This window comes from Dipodomys ordii, unplaced genomic scaffold (genome assembly GCF_000151885.1).
Source record: "Dipodomys ordii isolate 6190 unplaced genomic scaffold, Dord_2.0 Scaffold69, whole genome shotgun sequence".
Classification (NCBI taxonomy): domain Eukaryota; kingdom Metazoa; phylum Chordata; class Mammalia; order Rodentia; family Heteromyidae; genus Dipodomys; species Dipodomys ordii.
This window is the reverse complement of record NW_012267285.1, coordinates 3,476,596-3,491,342: the sequence shown is the minus strand read 5'-3', so window position 1 is coordinate 3,491,342 and position 14,747 is coordinate 3,476,596. Positions and strand designations below refer to the sequence as shown.

At 64.4% G+C, this 14,747-nt stretch overlaps 1 protein-coding gene across 1 annotated transcript in view; it reads right to left on the bottom strand.

Moving 5' to 3' along the window:
• The window catches only part of Cacna1c (calcium channel, voltage-dependent, L type, alpha 1C subunit), a 107,687-nt gene that overhangs the window by 41,031 nt on the left and 51,909 nt on the right, over window positions 1–14,747 (bottom strand). The window contains exons 11-23 of the mRNA XM_013023621.1: window positions 14,549–14,747; window positions 13,791–13,911; window positions 11,750–11,864; window positions 10,849–10,969; window positions 10,491–10,560; window positions 8,997–9,144; window positions 8,543–8,672; window positions 3,988–4,094; window positions 2,739–2,826; window positions 2,179–2,286; window positions 1,673–1,725; window positions 1,214–1,360; window positions 5–203 (exon numbers count right to left, since the gene is read on the bottom strand). Of these exons, the coding sequence (XP_012879075.1) occupies window positions 5–203; window positions 1,214–1,360; window positions 1,673–1,725; window positions 2,179–2,286; window positions 2,739–2,826; window positions 3,988–4,094; window positions 8,543–8,672; window positions 8,997–9,144; window positions 10,491–10,560; window positions 10,849–10,969; window positions 11,750–11,864; window positions 13,791–13,911; window positions 14,549–14,747 (1,606 nt within the window). The remainder of the gene's footprint in view (window positions 1–4; window positions 204–1,213; window positions 1,361–1,672; window positions 1,726–2,178; window positions 2,287–2,738; window positions 2,827–3,987; window positions 4,095–8,542; window positions 8,673–8,996; window positions 9,145–10,490; window positions 10,561–10,848; window positions 10,970–11,749; window positions 11,865–13,790; window positions 13,912–14,548) is intronic.

Genomic DNA, 14,747 nt, shown 5'->3' with positions numbered 1-14,747 from the left:
CCTGGTTCTTGTCCAGCTCGCAGTTCTTATACTCTTGCTCGCCTTGCTCCTGGAAGGTGACGATAACAAAACCCACGAAGATGTTCATCATGAAGAAGGCGATGATGATGATGTAGATGATGAAGAAGATGGAGATCTCCACACGGTAGTTGTAGATGGGGCCCTTGTCCTCCGTGTGGGAGTCGATGGAGCGGTACAGCAGCCTGCGGGAGGGGACGGCGTCAGGCCTGGGGCTGCCTGGGGTCAGGGGAGCGTCTGGGCTCAAGTCCTGGCCTTGGGGCTGCCTGGGGTCAGGGAAGCATCCGGGCTCAAGTCCTGGCCTTGGGGCTGCCTGGGGTCAGGGGAGCGTCCGGGCTCAAGTCCCGGCCTTGGGCTGCCTGGGGTCAGGGGAGCGTCCGGGCTCAAGTCCCGGCCTTGGACAATCCCTCAGGCTCTTTGGGACACAGACTCTGGCTCTGTGAAAGGGGACAAGAACTCCTGGCCCTCCAGGCCGCTGATGTAATGCGTACAAAGGTGTCGGGAGCCGGGGGAGCCGTTGAAAGGTCGCACGCACCGCCGCTTCCCCTTCACACACAGACACTCAGTAAATATTGAAACAGCGGCTGTGCGCTGAGCGGGCGGGAATGAGGAGGTGGAGGTCAGACCAGACGTGGGCTACATCCGACAGGAAATATCCATCCATTTAGACTAAAAAAATAAGCATCGGTGTGAGCGTGGCTGACTGCGTCGCCCACCGCACACCGCGCACGGCGCTCTGGCTCTCTACTCAAGGGGGTTGCGTGCGTCTGCTCTCCACTCAGGCCTGGGCTCTGCCCTGCGCCCGAGTTCTCATCCTCCGTCAGCCTCCTCTGTAACCCGCGCAGACGTCCCGTGGACGCCGCACAGACCCCTGGCTTGGGAGGCCGTGTGGGAAAGGGAGCAGACATTGCTCGTGTTGGGTTGAAGTTTCCAACGCGTTCACGTCTTAGGCTGCGGTGTGGCTCTGTGGTAGGGGGCTGGCCGAGCGAGCGCACGCAAGGCCCTGGGTTTGATCTCAGCACACACGCGCACACGTGCATTCCGATCGCCTAGAAGAGTCGTTTCCACGGGTACGGGAAGGCCGCCCTGGCGGGGCGGGGCGGGGCGGGGGCAGGCAGGGCGCCCCTCTGGGAGGGCGGCGGGCAGGGCTGGGGGCCTCCGACGCCGGGCAGCGGGCGGTGGCCCCGGTACTCACTCTGGCCACCCCTCGAAGGTGGAGACGGTGAAGAGGGCCATCATGGCGGTGAGGACGTTGTCAAAGTCGAACTTGCTGTTTTCCCAGCTGCGGGGCTGGATGATGGGGTGGTCCACCTCCCCGTCTTTGTAGGTGATGTAGTTTCCCCTGCCACGGCAGCAGACTGGGCGTTAGTGCCGGGGTCCCCCTGTCCGGCGTAGTGCGTGGGGACTTGGGGAGCACTGGGGGGGGTGGACCAGCAAGGCCGGGGCCACGCACGCCGCGGGGTGGTGGGGGGGGCAGCACGGTCGGAATCAGGAACGCGTCCACAGCTCTGACCGCGCGCCGCGGGGCGGGGGGGGGCACGGTTGGAAGCAGTACCATGTCCACAGCTCTGACCGCGCGCCGCGAGCTGGCCATCAAGCCCCGCCCTCCCTGGCGGCCCGTCTGGACCCCGGCGGCACGCTCATGCACACTCACTTGCACTCGGCCTCGGTCTGCTTGGAGCTGTCGGAGCAGGTGTAGAGCTTTCCCTGGAAGGCGGAGGAACAGCGGGGCTGGTTAGAGACGCCCCGAAACGGGCGGATCCAGAGGACGGGGGGGGGGCTTTGGGATGAAAAGGCCCGAGAGAGCCCACATGTGAAGGGGAGACAGGCTCACCCCACGGGAAGGGGAGACAGGCTCACCCCACGGGAAGGGGAGACAGGCTCACCCCACGGGAAGGGGAGAGAGGCTCACCCCACGGGAAGGGGAGACAGGCTCACCCCACGGGAAGGAGAGACAGGCTCACCCCACGGGAAGGAGGGCCGCCCGCGGCGGGCAGGCCCGGCTGAGAGGACGGAGCAAAGCCTCCTCCGGCCTCCGCCGTCCCAGGGCCGGGGCCTGTGGTCACTCGCCCCACGTGCTGCCTGGGCGGCTGCCGCGTCCCTTTCCCGGGCCGGCGGTGGGGTGAGGTGGGGGCCGTCCAAGCCCCGTGGAGACCTTACCTTGAAGAGCTGGACCCCGATGCAGGCGAACATGAACTGCAGCAGCGTGGTGACAATCACGATGTTGCCGATGGTCCTGATGGCCACGAACACGCACTGGACCACGTGCTGCAGGGGACAGAGGGACACACACACACACACTGAGCCACGTGCCGCAGGGGCCGCAGGGGCCGGGGACAGGGCAGGCGGGCAGCCCGAGCTCGTGGAGGAGGGAGCGCAGACACATCGGGGCGATCAGGAGAAACGGGGCTGAAGAGACACGGCAGACAGCTGTCCCGTGGGGAGCCCAGAGGACTGGGAAGTCGGGGTGCGGGGTGGCGGGGGGCCCAGCCCTCGCGGCGAGGGCCTCCCATGTGGGAAATTTTCTTGGGGCTTCAGGGTTTGAAAGTCCGTTTGGCATGGAGCGAGACTCCCAGTGGGACGGGACTCGGCGCCAGCCTGGCAGGCTCCTGGCCACCATCTTCCCATTCCAGTGTCTCCCTGTCCTCAGCGGAACCCCCAACGGGAAGCTTTTGTGGGTGGAGCCCCCTCGGGCCCCCTGGCGCCCCCCGCCCGCTCACCTTGAGTCCTTTGGCCCTGTTGATGGCCCTCAGGGGCCTGAGGACACGCAGGACTCTCAGGATCTTCACCACGTTGATGGCACTCGACCTGCGGGGGGAGGAGGAGGGGATGACGGAGGCTCAGAAGAAAATGGGGTCGGCCTCGGGGGTGTTTTTACTTCTGTCTCCCGCTGTAGGAGCCCCGAGCGAGCTGGTCCTCCTTGGGGACCCTGAGCAGGCTGGGACGGTGGCCCCGGGCGGAGGGCTGTGGTGGCCGTGGTTGGATCCCCAGCCTATGTGCGGGTCGGGGGCCGTCTGGGTCGGGGGCCAGACGCCGATAAGCAAGTTGGCAGGCGTCCCCGGCGATGGCGCCAGTGCGGCAGGAGGGACGCGGGGAGCCAGGGCCCCGGATTCCCACCCCGCTCCTGCTATCTGCCCGCCACAGCTCCACTCACGCTGGATAGGAGGAGGGATTCTTGGTTCAGGGGGAAAAGGGGGATTTGGTGGTGGAGTTGGGCGGGAAGCTGGATCCTGTGAGCTGAAAGTTCTGGGTGGAGCTGGAGACGGCGGGAGAGGTCTCCATGGCCACCCTGCCATCCTCCAGGCTGGCCACCAGCCGGTCAGGGAGGGGGCCGGGCCCGCCAGCACACCTGCCTGTCTTTGCCATTGGTGTGGCTCAGAGCAAGTCTTGCGAGGGCCTGAGTCTCAACTTTCCAATGTCCCATCCCTGAGCTGAGAACAGCACATGTTCATGCTCCTCTCCCCCCTCCCTCCCTCCCCCCTCCCTTTCTCCCTCCCTTCCTCCCTCCCCCCCCCTCTCTCTCACACACACACACATACACACAGAGGCACACACACACATGCACACACTTTTTTTTTTTTTGTCAGTCATGGGTCTTGAACTCTGGGCCTGGGCGCTGTCCCTCAGCTCTTCAGCTCAAGGCGAGCGCTCTACCACTTGAGCCACAACACCACTTCTGGTTTTTGGGTGGTTTATTGGAGATCAGAGTCTCATGGACTTTCCTGCCCGGGGCTGGCTTTGAACCACGATCCTCCGATCTCAGTTTCCTAAGTAACTGGGATGACAGGTGTGAGCCACCGGCGCCCGGCAACACACATTTTGACCAACTGAAGAGAGAGGTGGGCTGGGGGGTGGTGGCTGAGGAGCAGGTCAGGCCGCGATGGCCGTGGTAGGGACACCTGCTTCTTTGTCGCGTCGCCCCCCCCCGCCCTGCCCCGGGCCGCCGCGAGCTGAGCCAGCTCTACTCACTGTATGCCAAAGGAGATGAGGGACACACTAACCACCAGCAGGTCCAGGATGTTGAAGTAGTTCCGGCAGAAAGAGCCCTTGTGCAGGAAGGCCCCGTACGCGGTCATCTGCGGAGAACCGGCCGTGTGTGAGCGCCCCGGCCCAAGCCCAGAGACCCCCCCGCCCTGCCCGTCTGCCCGCGGCAGCCAGACAGGCCCCAAGCTCTGCCCGAGGGGGCCAGGAAGGCTGGGCGGGACAGGGTGCCGAGAAGAGAGCTCCGCATGCAGCCATTCAACCGTGCCGGGCTCCCCACAGCCTGGGGTGTCCAGGGGGCTCCACCTGTCAGACCATGCGGGTTTCGTGCCCGCCTTCAAAGCCCTTTAAGGCGAGCCCCATCCAAGATGGGGCCAGCCACGTCAGGGCGCTCTGCTGAGCTATTTGGGCTGGGTTTTCCCTCCTCACGTCCTCCCTCCCACCCACCCAGCTGGCTGGCAAGGAGACCGGCCTAGAGAGGTGACCACCTGCCTTTGTCTGCCCAGGACTTACGCCCACCCCCGGGAGGAGGGTTTAGGCTCGGCTCTCGCCCACGTCCCAGTGGTACGGACGGGACTGGATGGGGGGACACAGGCTCTGGAGCTGTGCTGACCTCCCTCCACCCCCCCCCCCGCCCGTGCCCGGGTTCAAATCCCACCCCTGCTGGGAACTGCTCTTCCCGGAGCCTCATTGGGGAAACCGAGGCTGCCCCGTTGGGTTGGAGGCCCCCGAGAGTGTGTGGGGGACGGAGCCCACGCCCGCGGCGCCGGCCCTGTGGCCAGGGCTTGGGTCGAATGCGGGGATCTTCCTACGTGAGGGGCAGGGGCCCCTTCTGCTTCCCCGATACCCCAAAAACCTCAGGAGCAAGAGCACGGGCAGGGACGGGTGGGGAGGGAGCTTCCTCTCTCTCTCTCCTACATCCCCCTGCCCCCCTGCTGAGTGGATTGGACCCGCGGATAGCCAGGGTGAGGCTGTTAAAAAAAATCCACGGGCCACGAGGCAGCAGACAGAGGAAGGCGGTGGACCGGACAGCGGGAGGGCCTCCTCTCCTGGGAATCAGAGCGTCCCGGGTGCCGCAAGGGGGCACAAGTAGCTCTGGCGGCCTCATCCTCTCCATCGACCTCCCCCGGCCAGCAGCGGGCGGCAGGAGACTCAGATGCGGGGGTCGTTACGTAAGAGACCGTGGTGGGGGGGGTGGGGGGTCGGAGCTTTGGGCCTCTCCCAGGGGCCGCTTGGTCCAGTGTGGTCTCAAGGCCCTCAGCTGGGCGGAAGACCGCCGAGGCCCAGGCCCCCAGCCCCCGGAAGGGCTGACCGCCTTCTCCCGCGCCTCCTGCAGCCTGAGCGAGGACGGATGGCCCTGGCCACCTGCGCCTCGGCACAATGCCGGGCAGAGCCCGCTCCGCCAGAGAGACTGGGGTGGGGGGGACCGGGCTGGGGGTGGACACGCAGCACAGCCAGCACGGAAGAGACCCGAAGAGGAAGAGAGAAGGGGCGGGAAGGGCCGTGCCGGCCATCGACAGCCTGAGGGGAGGCTGGGGGGCGGGTGGGAATGGCGGCTCGGCATGTTTCTCCTCCTGGAAAAGAACTCCGGTGCATCTGAGTCCGAGTCCAGAAAAAACAACAAAAAAAGCACCCGTGGAAGAGGGGCCGGCAGCAGGTCGGGCAGCGCGGGCTCTGGGTTCCCAGCCCTGGCTTCAGGAACGGGCTCTGCCTAGAGTCACTCTGTCCCTGGGCGGGAAGGGAGAGCTGAGCAGCTCTGGGTCAGTCGAGGAAGCCAGGGGTGGGCACGGCCGGGCCCCTGGGGGACAGCGCTGTCACCGAGAGCTCAGGTAAGGTGACATGAGTCCCTCGAAGGGCCGGGTTTCGCCAGGACGGGAAGGGACTGCAGCTCCCAGGGCCGCATCAGCCCCAATCACAGGGCCTCGGGGGCCCCGGGCCCCGGAGACGGACATGGAGGGCCAGAGTCCCAGTGAGCATCGCATCACCCCGACGCGCGTGATCTGAGCAGTTGGCCCAGGTGCTGGGTGGCCTGGCCTGGGCGCCTGGGCTTGGGGGGGGGGCGGACCGTGACCTGGCTCTCCCCAGAGGGGCTGGGCCGGGGTTCTGTCTGGCCTGGGCACCCGGGCTGGGGGGGGGCGGACCGTGACCTGGCTCTCCCCAGAGGGGCTGGGCCGGGGTTCTGTCTGGGTTGGGGATGGCTGCATGAAGGCAGTTCTGGAGAGTCGGACAGGGCCAGCGTCGGGCAGGCCGGGGCCTGGCTGCTCACGCTCCCTGCAGGAGCTCCCCCGGGGCACGGAGGGGCCAGATGCATCGTGCGTGATCGGGGTGGGAGCCAGGCTGCCCGTCCTGCCCGCGATGGAGCGGTGTGGCTCCAGCTCGGCTCAGCCCCACATCCACAGCGAGCCACGGAGGAGTGCGTGGGGACGGTCCCCGGAGACGGCGGCCACGGGGCGCCTTTACGCAGCGGGGGGGGGGTCTCTTCCCTTTCTACAGAGCTCATCCGGGCGGGAGGAGAGCGATCGAGTTGGAAGGAGGGTTCTGCCACGCACTGACCGGCAATGGCGCAGGGGAGCCTGGAAGCCGGGCACCCCCGGTGGCCACGGAGCCTGACCAGTGACGGGAAAGCCACCCGGAGCGTCACCACGGCTGGGGCGGGGCGGGGCGCACCTGCTCTTGGCCTACAGCAGGACAAGGGGCAGTCCTGCCTGGCTCCTGAGCCTGGGCACAGTGACAGTACTAACTCTCCACGTTAGGCTTGAGAAGTCGGGGGGGGGAACAGAAGTCAGAGCGTCGGGGGCAGAGCAGAGGCGGAGGGGCATGCTCAGGGTGGGTTACCTTAAGGATAATTTCTAATGTAAAGATACTAGTGAAGACGTAGTCAGCATTGCCTAGGATCTGGAAGACAAGCAGAACGGGGTTAGTGGCTCAGAGTGACCCCAGGATGCACAGAGCTGGTGTGTTAGAGACAGGGAGCAGCATAGCAGGCCGGCGCAGGCCGGCGGGCGCGGTGCGGAGGGGCCGGCGGTCTGCGGGGCTTTACCTTCAGAGCAATTTCAATGGTGAAAATGGTAGTAAAAACAATGTCAAAATAAAACAGAATCTGCAAAACAGAAAAGCAACAGGGCGGGCTTGGGATGGGGGCCGGCAGGAGGGAGCCGCCAGAGGACGTTCACCGGAAAAGGGGGCATCCTCCAAAACAGGGAGCCCTTTCCAGAGACCTCTGTGGACGGGCGGGTGGGACTGGGGGGGACGGGCGTACGGCCGGCCCTGGTGCCATGCGGGCTGGTGTGGGCAGCCCAGCGGCTCTGGATGGAGCTTCCCCGGGCGGGAACAGGGTCCAGGCAGTGTCTGCCTGGCTGGCGGCTCTCCCCGTGAACCCAGTTTGCCTTCCAGCCCCCAAATTTGACCATGGGGATGTTTGTCAAAAGGGGAGAGGAGCCGGGCTCACGCCTGTCACCCCAGCGACTCAGGAGGCTGAGATCTGAGGATCGTGGTTCAAAGCCAGCCCAGGCAGGAAAGTCCATGAGACTCTGATCTCCCATGAACCGTCAGAAAACCAGAAGTGGCGCTGTGGCTCAAGTGGTAGAGCAGGGACAGCGCCCAGGCCCAGAGTTCAAGTCCCATGATGGGGAAGGATCGGCTGGTTCCTCTCGGGGACACCCTGAGGGGGGTGGGGGTCGACCGGCCAGTTGCTTCCCTGGGTGTGGACTTTCGTTCCAGGTTTGGGCAGGAACGCTCCCCAGGCCAGCGTAGGCCGAGCCCGGCTGAGGGTTTCATCCTCTTCACACACTGGCTGGGCTCCAGGGATCATCTCAGAGTCTAGCACGGGTGTGTGTGCACACGTGTGTGTGTGTGCATGTGTGTGTGCATTGTATGTGAGTGTGTGTGAGGCTTGGAGACACAGCTGTTCTGATTCTATCCTTTGAGGTGTTCACTAGGGTCGTGATGGGGCCTGGTTTGGACTGGTGCTACGGAGGACGGCAGAGGCTTGTTTTAACTTTGAGTGCAGGGCCTTGTGTGCGCAAGGCCGGCGCTCTGCCACCTGAGCCACACCTCCAGCCCTTTTGACCCTGGTGATTTGCAAGGCTGTCTCGTTCTGGGCCTGGCCTGGGATCCTTGTATTTGATCGGGCATGCCGCCGCACCCAGCCTCGCAGTTGAGGGGGAACACTCTGCCCAGGCCGGCCCTGAACCAGGATCTTCTGGTCTCTGCCTCTCAGATAGCGAGGATGACTGGCTTGAACTGCTGTACCGGGCCGTGGCTGGCTTTCATCGGGGGCCAGCCTGATTGATCACTGTCACATTTGCCAACGCTCCCGGCCTGGCCGGAGGGCTCTGGGAGCAGGCGGGAGACGCCGGGGTGGGGGTGGGGGGCTCTCTCACTGAGTCCTGCTCTGAGCCCCGTCTTAGAGGAATGCTTGCTGTGCATCTGACGATGAGGCGCAGACCCCGCGTCCAGACCGCGGCCACAGAAGCCACGGGCCTGCTCCTGGGACAAGGGGGTACAGGGGACAGAAAGTGGGGGCGGGGTGGGGCGGGCCTACGTGGTTCCTGAAGGAGGTGTGCTGCACGGGGTCTTCGGCGGCCAGGGAGATGCTGCTGAGCAGGATAAAGAAGAGGATCAGGTTGGTGAAGATGGTGTCGTTCACCACGCGGTGGCACTGGAGCCGGAACCTGCGGGGAGGAGGGGAGAGGAGGAGATGGAGACCAGCGTGCGCCCCCCGCGCCCCGGGAGCCGCACCCCTAAAAGGGCCGTCCATGGAGACGCCGCGCGGCTCTGCGTTTTGTGACGCGAAACAGACTCGGTGGATCCTGAAGAACAGAAAGATGGAGTCTGCGTGTTCAACACCTGAGAGGGGGGGATGCGGACCACACGTTCCGAATGCGAGTGTGTGTGTGTGCGCGTGTGTGCGCTCCCTTGTGCTTACACAAGCTGGAGGAGAGGCCCCGACTCGCCGGCTGGCGGCGGGGGTCCACCTCCCCCGCGCCCCCACGCACCTGTTGTTGGGGCTGAAGATGAAGAAGGCGCTGGCTTCCGGCATGGGCACGGCCTTCTCCTTCAGGTGCAGCTCGGAGAGGGGCCGGGGGCGGGGCCCCACCGGCATCTCCGGCTCTTCCTCCTCCTCTTCTGGAAAGACAAGCAGCCCTGGAGACAAGGCCCGCGTGCGTCTCCACCTCCCACCCCCACCTCTGGCTCCCAGGAATGCCAGTGCGGCTCACGAGGGCTGCCAGAGAGCCCCGCTGCCTGACACGGGTCTCCGCGGAGCACGGGGAGGGTGGCCAGCGGGTCTCTGTTCGCCCCAATCTGTCCTGGTCTTAGCACTGAAATCCCCACTTCCCGGGAAAGGGACCTCGCCCCCCATCTTCGAGTCTAGTTGGTTTATTTGGGGACCCAGACAAGATCCTCTCCCGGGAGCTCTTTCCAATTCTGTCGCCCAGTTGTACAACTCCTTAGAGAGAGTAAAAATACAGCGAGAGAGTTCTGTGACAGACCCTTCCTCAAAGGATTTCTAAGACTGAAAAAGACTCTCTCGCCAGTCGAGCCGCACAGACACACAGGAAGGTCTCATCCGCAGGGCGCTTCCTTAGGATAGGAGGCCCGAAGGCATCGTACAAGGAAAGCAACAAGTGGGCCACCGGTGCCAGCGCTGCCCCTCCACTCCCGAGGCTCCTGAGCCAGGGCTGCGTGGAAGGGGACCCGCCGGAGCCAGTGGGGGCAGAAAATCGTCTGCCGTCCCCGTACACTGCCTAAGATAGTGGCGATCTCGCAGGGGCGAGCCTTAAATGTACGCAGATCCGACTTCCAAAGAACACATGGAGCGGGAGGAGATGGGGGGAGGAAAAGGGGTCCCAGACTCGGAGAGACACGGGGATTCTAGCATCCACAGCACAGCGTGTGTGAGAGGCGATTATTATGTGTCACGCATTTATGGATGGACCAGAAGAGAGGGCGCAAAGGCTCCAAACATGAAGTCACCATGGACCGGCCCATGCAAACTACTGGACCGGACCGCCACTCCCTGCCCGAGTGTGTCCGGTGATCATCCGGCGGTACTGGATTTACTCTTACAACATTCCCACCACGAGTAATTTAAAATCAGAAGCTGACACTGTTACAAAGAAATGGATTCCTTATCTGACTTACACAACCGCAACCCCTCGGTCCACCACCTTTACCATGACCGTAATAAATAAATAAAAAAAGTCATCCGCAGAAAGATTAAAAAAACCAAAACGCTGCTCAGACGCGGCCCTGTCGATCTCAACATTATTATTACGGGGAAGTGGGGGGAAGGAGCCCCCAGCTAGCAGCAGGAATGCTAAGCGTCAGCAGCGCGTGTGTGCAGAGGAAATGGGGACTGTCCGTCATTTCCACGTGGCCAGTAGTGTGCGTGTGTGCATGGAGGAAGGGGCCGCCAGTCATTTCCGTGTGGAGATCGGGGTCCGGGCCCCCCGCCCCCCCAGCTGCAGAGTCGGCCGCGAGTCTGGTACCTGTGGTGTCTGGGTTGGGGTAGGAGCTCTTATCCTCATTTTCATTGGGCTGGAGCTCGTCCACGGTGATCTGGGCAGGGGCAGAGGAGGGAGAGTCCCGTTAGAGACCTGCCACGGTTCGGGGGTCCCCGTGGCCACCCTGGGGAGGAGGCCCCGCCCCCCTTCACCTTGCATGGCCTTGGGGGACCGCGCAGAGGCCGGGACCCCCACGGTGCCTTCTCCCCCCCCCGCTGGACCCCATGGCCCGGATCTGTGCTGGCTCCTTCCTCTTCCTCTCCGGGTGTGGGGCCCGGGGGACCCCTCCTCTGTGGCCGGGACCCCGCCAGCCATGGCGAGGGAAGGAGGGGCGGCCACGCACCTTGGTGGTGGGCGGGGACTCGCCGTCAGCCGTGATGGACCGCAGCTCGATCTTCTCCTCCTTCATCTCCTCCACCACCGGCTTCTCCGCCGCCTCCTGTTTCTTCTCGGGGCTGGCCGTCCTGGCCGGCCAGCGGGAGGAAAACACAAAAGGAAGGGATGTTGACCGGCGCGATGCGGGTGTCGGCCCTCCCCTCTCCCCAGGCACGGGACCGTGCCCGGTTCACGCCTTCCAGCCTCTGGAGTCCCCAGATGGGAGAACGGCTCAGGCCAGCACGGCGTGCCGAGTCCGGTCTTGCCTTCCCCCCACGCAGAACGAGGCCAGCGGGAAGGAGACGGCTCTAAGCCAGCATGGCGTCCCCGTGAGGGCTGCCTTCCTCCTCTCCGCCTCCCTACAAAGAGGCCCCAGCTCCTTAGACGGGGCGGGGATGGAAGGCTGCGCAGAGACTACCATACAGCGGCCTCTGCTCCAGCACAGTGCCGGGGACTCGGGAGACAGGTCTAACCTGGGACTCGGGAGACAGGTCTAGCCTGGGACTTGGGAGGCAGGTCTAGCCTGGGACTCAGGAGGCAGGTCTAGCCTGGGACTCAGGAGGCAGGTCTAACCTGGGACTCAGGAGGCAGGTCTAGCCTCGGACTGGGGAGGCAGGTCTAGCCTGGGACTCAGGAGGCAGGTCTAGCCTCGGACTGGGGAGGCAGGTCTAGCCTGGCACTCGAGGAGGCAGGTCTAGCCTGGGACTCAGGAGGCAGGTCTAACCTGGGACTCAGGAGGCAGGTCTAGCCTCGGACTGGGGAGGCAGGTCTAGCCTGGGACTCAGGAGGCAGGTCTAGCCTGGGACTCCCCAGGCCTCCTTCCAAGCACGACTGGCATTTCAGAGCAGCGGGTGGGCTCAGAGGGTTACCTGGCTAGCTTCTTCCTCTCTTTCTCCTCCTCCTCCTCCTTCTGGGCAGAGGTCAGGCTTTCCGCATCGGCCAGGTTATCCACCGCAATGGCCAAGAACACGTTCAGTAGGATATCTGTTTGTGTCCGTTCTTAAAGAAAACGACTCCTGGTTTTGGGGTGTGGGATGGGCCCGGGAGAAGGGACGGGGGAGTTTCTCATCAGAGCTCGCTTTAGGGGGTCCCAGGCCGTGTCTTTCCCTCCCTGCCCCCCGTCCGTCCCCATCCGCCTCCTCCATGCCTGGAGCTTTCTAACTGGCCAGGACCAGGCTGGCTGGCCGGCTGGCCGGGCCTGATCTCTCATGGCTGAGCGGCATCTCCAGCGGCGTGGAGACCGCGGGTGAGAGCAGTTCTTTGTGAGTGGGTGTGGCTCGATGGCCCGGCCGCTCTCACGGTGAGACTGCACCTAGCTACGAAGCCCTGGCCCCGGCCTGGCTGGAGCTGGAGCGCGCCTCCCTGCTGCCTACCCCGCTCCCCTCCCCCGGTAACCGAGGCCCCACAGGGCAGACGGAGCTGGAGGCGTCACACCGGACCTCCTCCCCGGACACCCAGAACTCCACCCGCTTCTCACACAGGGAAGCTGGGAGCCGGTGGAGGAAGCCAGCTCCCCCAGGGCCTTGCCCGGGGCCCCGGGAGGAGGCGGGGGGGGGGGGTTCTGTGTGTGAGGAGGCGGGGGCTTGGCGTGCGAGGAGGCGGGGGGGTTCTGTGTGCGAGGAGGCGGGGGCTCGGCGTGCCAGTCGGTCACACTCACTGGCCCCTTCAGAGCACTCACTGTTATTCAACCACAGGCTGAGCAGCCCTTGCCTGAAATGCCTGAGATCACAAGGGTCTCAGGATTCATTAAAAAAAACCTCTCTCTCTCTGTGAGTGTGTGTGTGTGTGAGTGTGTGTGTGTGAGTGTGTGTGAGTGTGTGTGAGTGAGTGAGTGTGTGTGAGTGTGTGTGTGTGTGTGTGTGTACTTTGGCCCAGTATCGGTGGCTCACACCCGTCATCCTAGCTACTCAGGAGGCTGAGATCTGAGGATCAAAGTTCAAAGCCAGCCCGGGCAGGAACTTCCCTGAGTCTCTTCTCTCCTTTGAACCATCCAAAAAAAAAAAGAGCTGGAAGTGGCGCTGTGGCTCAAGTGGCAAAGCACCAGCCGTGGGTGAAAAAGCTCAGGGACAGCAACCAGACCTTGAGTTCAAGTCCCAGGCCGGGCACAAAAAAAGGGCTTTGGGGCTGCTGGTGCGTGCGCGGCACGTGTCCGTACGTGGCGCTGGCCCGTGGACGCTCCTGCCAATGCCACAGTGTCCTTAGCAAGCTTACACGACCGTGGGGCTCGTGGGTGGTTGTTTTTGCGGATGTTGCCGTGGTGTGGCTTTGTGAGTTGGGGTTTTGTGGTGGGAGCAGAGCGCGCCGTGCGCCCGCCCTGGGGGTGAAGCGTGGTCTGTGGGCCCAGCACCCCTTGCTTCCTGAACCACACAAGCTGGGATTTAACCGGAGTCTCGGCACCTCCTTTGCCACCCGGTGTCCGGACGCGAGGGGCAGAGAACCCAGGGCCTGGGCTGCGTCAGGACGGAGCCATGGGGTCTGCTCGGCGCCTGCCCAGCTCGGCCTGCGTGAAGGCCGCTCCGCACGCCGCGGCCCCTTCCAGGAGGCTGCATGCACTGGGGTGCCATCCACCTGAGTGATAACCGGGGCTCCCGCCTGGGGGGAACGCTCAGCCGCAGCCCATCGGGGGCCCTCGGAGACCTGGTGGGAGCCCCCTGGGCCTGCTCTGTGCTCTTACCCGGGGCAGCCTTGCTGGGCCTGGCGGGCCCGGGTGGGGGGTGGGGGGGCTCGGACAGCCTGGGGGGGGGGGCGGGGGGGGGACGAGGGAGCTGTGGATGGGAATGGCCCCGAGCGCCGGGGGTGAGGCATACCTGCGGGCAGAAGGGAAAGCAGGTGTGAGCGTGTGTGTGAGTGTGTGTGTGAGCGTGTGTGCACCTGTGTGTGTGGGGGGAGGGGGGCAGCGGCAAAGGATACAATTCCCACAGATGAAGAGGATGATGAAGTAGATACAGACTAACATCCCTGGAAAAGAGGGGCCGCCATAAGCCATGATCCCATCATACATCACCGAATTCCAGTCCTCCCCGGTCAGGATCTGAACGACACATTCCCACCAATAAGGGACACAGCGTTAGACCAACAGCAGAGCCCGCACTCCCCGCCCGGTCCCGGCCTCCTCCCTGGGGGCGGCTCTCCTCCCGGGCTGGGGGGGGGCTCCCACACATCTAGCTCTATCTCTTGGCCGCATGCACGGCCCCCGGCAGACGCTCCCTCAGTGGCCTCCCGTACGGATCGAGTGAGGGACGGGAAGGTGGCCGTCCCCTCCCCCCATGCTGGCCTTTATGGCTGTGAATCCGTGGGCCGCACCGGGTATCCGGCACCATCTTAGGGTTTTGGTAGCACTTGGAACACTATTGATTTGTTTTTTAAATAAGTCATTTTACGTTTAGACTCTCCCAAGTGCTACGATTTTAATGGAAGAGACGATCGTAAAGACGAACCCCCCTCTTCCCCAGGCCTGAAGCTGGAGGCCCCTGGGCACGGACCGCCGGTGGGGGGGGGCGAGCTAGGCTGGCTCCGCGCCCAGGACAAGGACGCCACTTCCCACCCCTCACCTTTCTGGGGCTCCTTCTTGCTCCCCCTCCGGCCCCGCCGCCCCCTCCCCGTCGTCCCCCCTCTGCCCCCCCGTCATTCCCCCCCCATGGGCGTCCCAGCCCGGGGGGAGCCCCCACCTGGAAGACGGTGAGGAGGGACTGGGGGAAGTTGTCGAAGGTGCTCCTGCGCGTCTGCATCTCGTCGAAGTTGAACTTGCCCCCGAAGAGCTGCATGCCCAGCAGCGAGAAGATGATGATGAAGAGGAAGAGCAGCAGCAGCAGCGAGGCGATGGAGCGCACGGAGTTCAGCAGGGACGCCACCAGGTTGCTCAGGGAG